The sequence below is a fragment of the Cibotium barometz genome, chromosome 48 (assembly GCF_041138505.1).
Source record: "Cibotium barometz isolate CiBa-2024 chromosome 48, ASM4113850v1, whole genome shotgun sequence".
Lineage (NCBI taxonomy): Eukaryota > Viridiplantae > Streptophyta > Polypodiopsida > Cyatheales > Cibotiaceae > Cibotium > Cibotium barometz.
Window position 1 is genome coordinate 38,546,786 of NC_141093.1, and position 12,402 is coordinate 38,559,187.

At 40.8% G+C, this 12,402-nt stretch overlaps 1 protein-coding gene across 1 annotated transcript; it reads left to right on the forward strand.

The window, feature by feature from the left end:
• The first annotated feature begins 9,204 nt into the window (after positions 1 to 9,204).
• On the forward strand, positions 9,205 to 11,445 carry LOC147611158 (GDSL esterase/lipase ENOD8-like). The gene is made up of 5 exons (XM_086785231.1): positions 9,205 to 9,716; positions 9,879 to 10,079; positions 10,365 to 10,510; positions 10,690 to 10,954; positions 11,078 to 11,445. Exons 1-5 carry the CDS (start codon positions 9,236 to 9,238, stop codon positions 11,344 to 11,346), a joined length of 1,362 nt encoding a protein of 453 aa, XP_086641357.1. The 5' UTR covers positions 9,205 to 9,235; the 3' UTR covers positions 11,347 to 11,445.
• Positions 11,446 to 12,402: the final 957 nt, after the last annotated feature.

Sequence of the window (12,402 nt, forward strand, 5' to 3'; positions counted from 1 at the left end):
GTAACTAGTTGTTTTCTAGATTATGAGAGAAATACAACTTGGTCTTTGCTTGTCTTTTTCAAACTTTTTATAAAGCCTAAATGAAATCATGTTGTAACCACAAATCTATAAATAATTGAGTGCAATATCATGGAAAAACTTCAGTAAGGGATTAAATCATATTGGCATATGTAAAAGAAGCCAGTATCTCAATGAACAACATATTTATTGAATGAATAGATGAATTTAAAAAAGTTTGATGCACTTGTCACTATGGTTCTAGTTAGGGTAAAATCTTTGTGAGAGGGTTAACAAAACGGAGTTTCCCTCCCCCCCTCCAAAAAAAAACTTTAAATATTATTTACAAAGATACAAGGCATAAAATAAATCACCTTTTGCTTAAGACCATAACCATCACCATGTTGCTATAAATGCTTAAGGTTAACAACTTATGTAAGCACTTTAATACATATATATTAATATCTTACCTTCGTATGTGTGTAACATGGAAATTAATAAAGATGGAGGTACCTTCTTTACATTACATGGAGATGATGATAGTTCTAGTTCTCTCAATGCTATGAATATGCCACATTTTTCTCCTTTAGGGTCTTGCTCGGTGGCAGTAGCCTAATGGTAGTAGCTCCACCATATCTTGTCTTCTATCTTAAACCACCGCTACACTTAGCATGGTCTCCTTTCATGATTTACATGTTGAGGATTGTGCACAAAACCCCTCATTTTCCTAGTATCCAAGTTGCCTTTTGCAACCTCTAGAACATACCCTAGAATATTGTACTCTCCTAATCCCTCTCTTTGTGTTCTCATACAAGGAATGGCTATCCTCTATTATCCCTCTCTTTGTGTTCTCATGCAAGGAACATACCCCTACAATAGTCTACTCTCCTAATCCCTCTCTTTGTGTTCTCATCATGCAAGGAACATATGCCTAGAATGGTCTACTCTCCTAATCCCTCTCTTTGTGTTCTCAACATGTGGCCACCTTTTATAGAAAAATCAATATTGCTATTCACACCAGTGGCCCTCACAAGGGCATGTTCACATGTTGAGGTGTGTGATAGCCATATCTTACCTTTTTGGAGCTCTGAATTGAAGCAATCCACTTTAATTTTTAATATAGGAGATAGAGCTATATAGAGAGAATCCCACTTGTTTACTAGCTTCACATGTATCGTGCCTCATATTTGAAACATTCATGGTCAATTTTGTGTCTCCACCTTGCTAGGCACCATATTTGTTGATGCCTTTAATGCATTTATTTCCTTAAAAGGCCAAAATGACCTATGAGACCAAAAAGGTTACAACAATTGGTGGATCTGATACAATGTCTGTGTAAGAAAAGCTAAAACAGCTAAACAACTAACTGAAACTGAAACCAAAAAGGTTACAACAATTGGTGGATGTGATACAATGTCTATGTAAGAAAAGCTAAACAACTAGCTGAAACTGAAACAACAACTATGAGGAAAAGTAAGGTACTAGGAGCTCCTAATGGTGGGAAGGAAAACTCCAGCAACAATGGTAAGCATCGTATACATCACTATCCAAAGATGTCTCTCATCGGTCAATGGCGGATATCCTCAATGTCCTCCATGGTGAGTACTCTGACCAGACGTCTCCCATGCCGTGCTAGTATGGTCCTGATCCTCTATTGTAGTCTCCATCGGTGTTGGGATGGGCCTCTCATGGGCACCTAGACCGCCCCAGCTCTATAGCCTGATCAATCAGTGTAGTACCTCTGGTGCGGCTATACTCTGGGGCTAGCTGCAATGCCTGCTGGCCTGACTGTTCAATCTCTGGTCGAAAGAAGTCTGTAATCTGCCTCTGTAGGTGTCTCTCCCTCTCTGATCCCCTCCCTCTCAAGAGACCCTCTCTATGATGTCTACGCAGCTCCAGCAAGTATAATCCGAGGCATCTCTGATCGTGGTATCTCATGACTCTAGAAAGTGGTTTGAAACCCTCTCTAAATAGGCAGTGAAAACGGCCTCATATCTCATAATATACTAGACAGTGACATATGTAATGTAACTCTGTCTCTGGCTCCATCTGGCATAGCTGACAAATCCTGGCCTCAGCTCTGGTACTCCTCTGAATCTGCTATTCTCAATCTCTAGCTGGTGTGAGGATGTGCGCATCTGACCAATAGCACATTGAACCCCATGAGAAAGATGAGTATCCATGTAGCTGGGTCTAATCCTCCGTGAGCTGGAGAAGATGATCTCTATAGAAAGCCATCTTCGTACCAAGCTCATGTGTCGGCTGTATCCATGTCCTCCTAGTGTCCAGCTGAGTCAAGTCCTGCCTGATAAGTCTGGTAATCTCTGCCCGTGTGAGAGAGAGGGAGGGTGCTCCAGGGAGTACTGAAATGGAGGTAGCCTGTCCATATACTAAAGCCATGCAGTTGGAACCAAGCTGTCATCTGTGCATACCAACATGATCCGTCTCCTTGTGATGCCAATTGTCGTGAAGACTCCAGGACTAAGCGAGCATATCTGTCTCTAGGGAGAGCCCAAGTGCTATGTATAAAGGAGACTGATCGAGTGAGTGCCTCTACTACCAATAGGGGGGCAGCCATCTCTGCATGGATAATATCATGTGGGACGGAGGCCGAGAGAGAGAGAGAGAGAGAGAGAGAGAGAGAGAGAGAGAGAGAGAGAGAGAGAGAGAGAGAGAGAGAGAGAGAGAGAGAGAGAGAGAGAGAGATGTGAAGTACCCACTTTGGGAGGCAATTTAAGACATGGATGACACATGATTGCTAGAATCTTGTAATTTGGAAAGTAGAGAGAGAGGTGAAGAGTTAATGAGCCCTCATCCCCCCTCGCTCCTTTTCCACCCTCCATCCACACAGACACACATGCATGCATAAATGCACAAAAAGCATACAACACACATGCATGCATGATGTAGCATGCACAAATGCACAAATGCACGCATGCATGAAAAATGCTAGAATGAATTACATGTGAGATTGTCATGCTATTTCCTTATTAGAATCACGGCATTTTGTACAGAATGCATTAACACAAGAATGTGTTGTATTCTTAATGTTGATTTTCCTTCATCTTGGGATGAAATAGGCATATGGATTTACTAAGAGTTGGATTATCCTTCATTTGAGTATCTACATGAATTAGTACATTTACGTGATGGCCTAAGGAGTCCTTGAAGGTTTTTGGTGTGAGGATTGCAATGCATTTTGATTGCCTTTTGTATGGAGTATGTATGAAGTGACTATGTGAGTCATGACTCATGTGACTAGGTTCTTACATGTGTGAATGGGTCACAATCAACAAATGAAGGGAGGATTTCATGTAGGGCTAAACTTTAAAGGCCTACCCTTACCTTCAATTTTAAGGACATAAACTAGCTTGAGTTTTTTTTTTGGGAAAGATTGTAAAGATAAAATTAAAAAGGGATAAAGATCCACATTAAGCTTTTCATCATCTCAAGACCCTTAACTTATATTGAACATAGATTACTTCATACACTAATAACTATTTCAACTGAAGCTAGTAACCATTTAATAAAAGATTGCATCTCTACTAAATCTTAGTGAATAGGCTTTGAGGCTCTTAACAATAAATTCTCTGTGTTTTTCCTCTATTTGTTTTCCTGTTTTCAAAGCTTCACTTGTGAAGTTGGTAGACTCGGTTTCCATCTTTTCCAATCTATAATCTTTGCCATCAACTTGGTTTTAGTATCCTTCAGCATTGATCTCATTTGGATATTCATACACAACTTCAATCCTTGCATCATATTAGTTTGTTTGCCTTGAAAAACAAGCTGATTTCTTTCTATCCACACACTCTATAAGTATACAGATATGATAGATCTCCATGAACATGTTGAAATCCCATTAGACTCCCCTAGAAGGATTTCCTTCCAATTAATATTTGAGGTATGGATAGGTAGGAAGAGGTAGTTCGAAAATTCGAGAGTTGCCTTGTTTTTAGGGTAGTTGTGGAATATGTGGGAAATGTTGAGATATCAAGCTCAAGTAGTGCTACAGACATTGATGACCCACCAAATTCTAGACTTATACCACTAGCATGGTTGGTAAGATTATGGTTGATATGCCGCTATTGGATGACAGGCTGTGTGGCAACCACTTTGGAGTACTAGAGTTATGACATAGTTATAGTGCCAGCTCATATAGTCAGATTCACACTATGGACCGACCATTGTATGTTATTGTAGGGGATTACTTTCCCTTTATGTATGTACTCTAATCTTTTAGTTATATGGTTGTAGAGAAGAGAAGACGATAGAAGAAAATTCATACATCCATCTCTCTTTTGTATCATGTACACTCTTGTGTGTGTGTACTCAAGCTCTCCCTCTCCCCCACATTCTCTTTATGGTATCAAAGCCCCGGTTTGTGTGAGAGATAAGGTGGCAAGTAAGAGGAAAGAACCAAGCAAGGAAGGAAGCGGTACACAAGTAAGAGCATCATCATCTCTTTCCCTTCTTGTTTAGGTGTAACACCCCCCCCCCCCTTGCTAGCTCCGGGAGCTACACATCTTCGATTGAGGAGCTATCTTCATAGGCTTGGAGATGCCTGTGTGGTAAGCAGTACTTTGTACTATAGTTTTGTGGCCATATTCGCATTTCAAGTACGTTTCAGTTCCCATTCGGTCACTGCCACAAGGTATTTTTGATAGTTTTGGGAAGTTTTAGTAGAGAATTGTCTTTGGTCGAAATCCGGTTATTACAGTGTAGTAGTGCATTTTAGGAGTGCAAACAGTGTTTGCACACGTATTGTTGATATTGGGTGTATGTATATGTAATCTTGTTAGATCTGGTAACATACATGTTGTGCTAAAGTACTGCTGCACCAGTTTTAGAAGATACTTTCATGTTACAAGTTGCATACAAAAATTATCTATTTGTAGGTTTCTGATTGTTGCAAGAAAACATGTCAATCATATTATTTGTGAGAAGCTGGACAAGAATAATTTCCATGCCTAGAAGTTCAAAATGAGCAATTTCTTGATTGGTAAAGGATTTTGGGACTATGTCAAAGGAGACAATGAGGAGCCGGGCCATAATTGTCTGAACAAAATGCTACTCCAGCAGAGATATAAAGGCATTCAAGGATTGGAATTAGGGTGTAAGGAAAGTATCTATTGTCTTTCTTAAAATCATAGACACAATGATAGGACACATAGAGGATGTCAACACTCTAGTAGTTGCATGGTAGAACCTGGTGGCAAATGTGCCAAACCAATACAAAGGCAAGGAAACTACAGCGAACACAAGAGCTGTATACTACTGTGGAAAAGAAAAGAATGTCTATCAATGAGTATGCTTTAAAGATCAAGGGCATTATTGAATCCCTTGGCTCTATTAATGTATTGGTGAAAGATGATGATTTAGTAACTGTCTGTTTGAATGGGCTTGGCAAAGAGTATAAGCCATTTAAGACCTCCATTGTAGTTAGAGAGAATGTTCCCAATGTTCGGGACTTGGTGTGTATGTTGATTAAAATTTCTGGGTGAGGACTCTTCTTCACAAAGCAAGAACACATAAGAGCATGACTTCTACCCTAATTCAAGTAGAGGTCATGGTTAAGGCCAATGTGGGGGTCCCACGAGGGTTAGGTACCCTATTGACAGGTTGAGATATGATATATATACAGCCCATCATTATGCTTACATGGTTAAAGTAATACAGGAGTTGGAACCCACTTGTTTTGAGCAGGTACTTGGAAATAAGAAATGGGAAGATGTTATGAATGAGGAGTGGCAGCCTTGGATGCAAATGCAACATGGGAGTTAGTGCCTTTTCCTAAGGAAAAGAAGGCAATTGGATGTAAGTGGGTGTATAATGGCAATTGGATGTAAGTGGGTGTATAATGACAAGCATAACGTTGATGGTTCAGTGAGTAGGTATAAGGCAAGATTGGTTTCCAAGGGCTATGTATAGACTTATGCCATTGACTATGAGGAGACATTCTACCCAGTTGTTGCAAAAATGGCAACCGTGAGAGTTGTCATTGCTATGGTTGCAACAACAAAGGGTTGGTCTTTACATCAGATGGATATAAAGAATGTGTTCTTACATGGTGATTTGTAAGAAGAAGTATACCAGGTTATGAGAGTAATTCACACCCAGATTTTGTGTGCAGGTTATGCAAAGCCTTGTATGGCTTAATGCAGGCACCCAGAGTGTGGGGTCAAACAGGATTGAGGAGTATCTTGTTACCATTGGATTTCAGATATCCAATGCAAAATTTTCACTTTATGTGAAAAAGACAGATAGAGGGATCATGCTATTAGTCATCTATGCGGATGACTTGATTATCACTAGTGATAGTGATGCTGACATACATGATGTCAGGAAGCTTTTGAAGCAAAAGTTTTAGATGAAGAATTTAGGTGAGCTATGATATTTCTTGGGCATAGAGGTGGTGAAATCACCTCATGGCATTTTTTAATCGCAGAGGCAATATGGCTTGGACATGTTATCCAAGTATGGTATAATAGGTTGTAAGCCTATTGTTGCAGTGCCATTGGAGATAAACAGAAAGATTTTCGCGGATAGACGTGAGTTTTTGGAGGACACCCCACTATATATAGGCAATATGGCTTGGACATGTTGTCCAAGTATGGTATGATAGGCTGTAAGCCTATTGTAGTGCCATTGGAGCAGAACACAAAGATTTTCCTGGATACACGTGAGCTTTTGGAGGACCCCACTATATACAGGTGCATAGTGGGTAACTTGATCTACATGATCATTACTAGGAAAGACTTGAGCTATGTTGTTGGACTTGTGAGTCAATTTATATAGGCCCCGAGGAAGCCACACTTGGATGTGGCTAGATAGATTCTTAGGTGCATAAAGTCCACAATTGATTATGGAATTTTCTATGAGGCTGGTATAGAGATACAACTACATGGGTACACAGATGTTAATTGGGCTGGTAGTGGTGCAAAGAGGAGATCTACCAATGGTTTTATTCTTTTATTTGGGAGTGTTGTTGTGAGTTAGAGTAGTAAGAAGTAGCCAACAGTTTCCTTGTCGAGTACAGAGGTAGAGTATAGGGAACCTGCCTATGGCATCTTATGAAGTAGCTTGGTCTCAGAAGAAGTGGGTGAGCATATAGTACAGTTGTCATTTATTGTGACAACATGAGTAGTATACAAGTGGTCAATAACCCAGTATACCATGCTAGAACGAAGCACATTGAGGTGCATTACCACTTTGTGAGGGAGAAGGTTCTAGCAGGTGATGTAGATCTGGTATATGTCATCACAGAGGATTAGGTGGCTAACATCTTCACGAAGGCATTGGGCGCAGAGAAGCTCCACATATTTAGGATCTTACTTGGAGTGTGTAGTGTATGGAGTTGAGCTTGAGGGGGAGTGTTGAGATATCGAGCTCAACTAGTGCTACGGACATTGATGACCCAATTAGGTGATGATAGCTTCCGTACTTATCCTGTTGGCATCGTTGGTGAGATTATCATTAATATGCCGCCAATGGATGACAGGGTGTGTGACATCCACTTTGGAGTACTAGAGTTATAGCATAGTTATAGCACCAGCTCATATAATTGAATTCACAATATGGACCGACCATTGTATATTATTGTAGGAGAGTACTCTCCTATAATAATATATGAGCTTGATCTAAGTTTTGCTGAAGTACAAGGTCAACAAAGGAGGGAGCCCTCTCCATCTTGAGAAAGCTTGCACTGAGAATTGCGATGCATCGAAGTAACTGAGCCTAGTCCTCCCTAGGGTTGGATAAGCTTCTAATCAACCACTTTATTAATGGAGCTATCAACTTGTTCCCAAAAGTCAGGCAGACCAAGTTCCCCTTCTGATTTGGCCAGAGTAAAATATTTCTAAGAAACTTTGGGTAGTTTAAATGTATCTACATCATCCCCCATAAGAAGCCTTCTCACACATTGCTTCTAGGGGTTTGAGTTCACCTTGAGAAGGTCTCCAACATGAGAAATAATAGATAGTTACTGGAACTAGGATGTGTTTGAGAACTACTAATCTGCCTGCAAATCCATGTTACAAACCTTTCCATCTATCAAATTTCTATTTTACTCTGTCTATGACCCACAACCATCTTTGATGTTGGCTCACCCCAAAACCCATGGGGATACATAATAACTTGAAGATCCTCCCTTCAAGGATAACTTGACATCCTTGCTCCATAAGCCTGTTAAGATGGTCCTACAATAGAGTTCTAATTCTTGTTTTGGTGTGGTTAATTTGGGACCTAGATAGAGACTAAACAAAACATTTGCAAGCAATTCCAAAATGACCGAGACTGAATAGATTGAGCATCATTGTGAACCAGACTATTTGTGTCACCAACAAATTGTTGAAGGCAAAACACCATGGTCCTTACTTTGAGGAAGGGTTATTCCTTTGAGTTGGTTATTTTGCATATTGCATCATTGACCAACCACCCTAATGCATTTGCAGCTATGGCATAAGTAAGGGAGCTAGAGGGCAACCATGTCTGATAGCCTTTTGAGCACGAATGGGGAACAGAGCTGCCCATTATAATCGAGACCTTAGCTCTGGCATTCCCAAACAAAGTATGAACATACTTGATAAACTTTGGCCCTAAGCCCATGACATCATGTAATGACTGAAGGGTGAAATCCCATTCCAGTCATAAGCTTTGTCAAACTCATTTAAAGAAAATATAAAGTCCTACTTTGTTCTTTGAGTATGCTCAAATCCCTCCCAAAGAGCAATTATGGCATCTAAAATATAGATGCTGTTACTCAAGCCTTTCAACTAGCTTGACTTTCAACAATTAACTAAATATGTATGTGTATGTCTAAGATTTAGAGAAAATTTCAAAATAGTGGCCTGCTTTTGCAACCCTATTTTCTAAGAGGCCTTCTCTAGAAGGTTTGAAGGGCTTTGATGCCCTCTTAAGGCTTCAAATTTCAAAAGCAACCCTATTTTCTAAGAGGCCTTCTCTAGAAGGTTTGAAGGGCTTTGATGCCCTCTTAAGGCTTCAAATTTCAGTACATTTTCATGGGTCAATAAAGATTAAAGAGGGCACTTTCCTGTAATTTTTATGCTCAAATTAAGAAAAACCGGTTGTGATTTTGAGTACCTTTGAATTTTGAAAATTTGAAATTTTAGTTATAAAATGGGTTTGTTTCAATAAAGAGCTTCAAGGTAATCCTTTTTTTTCACTTGTTAGGAAAAAAATAATTCAAGGGGGGCACGGGCCACGCGTGGCGTTTAGGCACATGATCCATGAAGAGCTTTTCTCTTCAACGGTACAGCCCTGTCAGTTTGTCGTCCAACAAGCTCACAATAATCTGCGCTCTGCATTAGAGAGATCAATGGGCCAGCTGAAGCTTTGCATATTAACAGTACTGTGCTTAGTGGATTTGGGAGCTTACAACAAGTGTTTAGGGCGTGGATTAGCTCCGAATGTTATCACTAATGGTGCAGGTGATGGGCTGGCTGATGCTGATCTACTGATGAAAGCTCAGATCTCTTCGATTAGTGAAACTGATCAAGGTCTGGAAGCTCAGTTATCTTCAAGTAGTGCTGCTAACTGCGAGCCACTTCTGTTTGTGTTTGGAGCTTCTATGGCTGACACTGGGGAGCTTTCTAGTGCAATGCCATACTTCACAAATGCAGATTTCCCCCCTTATGGTGAAGACTACTTCTCTCGCCCTGCTGGCCGCTGGAGCAATGGCCGTGTCTTCACGGACTTCATCTGTAATTATCATCCTAATCTCTTCTCCCCGCCTCTAATCTTTTCTTAATTTTAACTTAATACTCCTCATGCAAGTTAATCACGGGGGAGATAAATTAATTAGCCGTGCACACTAACGTCAAGCATTCCATATTCTAACCATTTGCATCTCTCGAATTTTAAAGCTCAAAGGCTTGGCTATGGACTGCTGAATCCTTATCTCAAATCAGTGAACTCCAACTTCACATTTGGAGCCAATTTTGCATCAGCTGGCTCCACCACAAGGTCCCTCGATAATGCCTACATGTTCCCCTTCCCTGTCCAAGTTGATCAATTCAGAGAGCTCCTCTCCGAAATGCTTAACCAATCTAACACCCTTAATCCAGGTAATCCTCCTTAATCCCCCCCCCCATCGTCTCTTGCTGAATTCAAAGTTACTCTTAATCTCTTGCTTAATTTCAGCTTTTTCAAAAGAAAATTCCTCGATGACATTACTGTATACTTTAATCCCCTAAGGTTCTAGCTTAAGTAGGGATTCATGAAGTTTAGCTCTTCCTTAATCCCACTTTAACTGTCTAATCTCTAGCTTAATCATGAATTTTGAAGTTCGTTCTTTGAACCTTTTGATGAAGTATAAACCTCAGTTAACTATGGGGTTCTACTTGTTCAAGGTTACTCGCCGCAGCAAATCACAGAGGCAATTTATTTATTTGAGATAGCCAACAATGATTACGTCTACCAATTCGCTAATACGACGGACTTTGATGCATTAGCCTTGGTTATGGACGTATTAAGCACAATGGAGGAAAACTTCAGAGTAAGCAATTTGATAATTTCAAGTCATACAGCAGCCAGTGCAAGCAGATTAGTCCGTTTTTAATGACTCTTATTAAGTGTCTGGCGCATTGATTACTTATTGCAGGACGGTGAATGGGATGATTAAGGATGGGATGTGCCAAAAACCCAGTGATTAAGGTTGCTAATAATAATGTGCAGGTGTTGTATAGAAGTGGAGCGAGGAATTTTGTGGTGATGACGCTAACGCCATTGGGGTGCGCTCCGAGCTACATGGTAGGCTATCCGTCGTTTGAGGTGGACGAGTATGGGTGCGTGAAGTTGATCAATGAGATTTGCCAACTCCACAACCAGCACCTTGAGGGCCTCCTATCCAACTTCACTGCGGAGGTGCCAGATGCCAATTGGGTCCTCTTTGACGCCTACTCCATATTCCTGGATGGCTACCACAACCCCTCCCGATATGGTAACTTAAGAGACCTGCCTGCTATAATGCTTTCACACTGCTAATTCAACTGGCCATCCATGCTTTCACACTGCTAATTCAACTGACCATCCATCCATGCTTCCACACTGCTGGTGTCATCAGGAATCGAGCATCCATTCATGGCTTGCTGTGGTGCCGGAGGGGAGCACAACTTTGTGGACGGTATTCTGTGTGGTTCTAGTGGATATGTAAATGGGACGTACGTGGAAGCCACTCGATGTAGTGACCCTTCCCTTTATTTGATCTGGGACGCTATTCACCCTGTGGAATCTTTTGCTAGACGCGTGGCAGAGGGGCTACTCTCAGGGGAATACCTTCGGCCTACCTTCAACGTTACCACCACTTGCTTGAACCACCACCACCTTGCTTAGTATTGTTAAAAGTACTCAAAAAGTTTGCTTGCACAAGGAGGGAGAGGTTTTTTTTAATAAAAAAAAAACAGAAGAAATAATTATCAAGGGTTTATTTTTTTTGGGAGACTATCACAAGGCACTTTCTCTCTAATGCACATGTATGTCACTCCTTTCAAACAAAGAAATCTCATAGTGGTGACTCAAGAAAGAGACCTTGCAATCTAAGGCCATTTAGGTGAGGGTAGCTATTGTATCTAGGTAAAGGGTTTCTAGTATAATGCTCTTTATTAATCACAGATTCAGGCTACGCTGATTATGGGCGCTTATTAATTAATATGGCCCTAAGGTTAAAAGGCCCTTACATTTTGACACTAAGAAGCGGAGTGCAACAAAACGAAAAAAAATCATTGTGTCATGTTCTCTCCCCGTGTTCGTTTGGTGAATCTCTCTCTCTCTCTCTCTCTTGCACGTGATGGAGGCCACAGCCTCAAATGCGAACGCAATAGTGCTGCCTTTTATTAGCACTTTAAGGCGGTTAGGAAGAATCTGGAGATGTCTTCCAAATTCTTATTTTTTCTCCACGCCCCACATAATCTCATTTTTTCCCTTTTTCCAAACGTAAGGTTTACATTGTGCGGTTCCCGCTCTCGAATTAATTGATTAATGTAAATCAAAACTTAGGGACCATATTCGGGCTACGTCGAATACTAATTAATAAGCGCCCTTATGGGCGCTTATTAATTAATATGGCCCTACGGTTAAAAGGCCCTTACGTTTTGACAAAATGAAAAAAACGCGGCGAAATGAAAAAGACGTAGCGTAAAACGAAAAAAATTCGTTGTGTCGCATTCTCTCTCCTCGCGTTCGTTCAGCTCTCTCTCTCTCTCTCTCTCTCTCTTGCTCTCGCGCGCGATGGAGGCCACAGCGCGATGGAGGCCACAGCCTCAAATGCCAATGCAACAATGCTGCCTTTTATTAGCACTTTGTCGCGGTTAGGAAGAATCTGAGATGTCTTCCAAATTCTTATTTTTTTTCCACTCCCTACACAATCTCATTTTTTCCCTTTCTCGAATT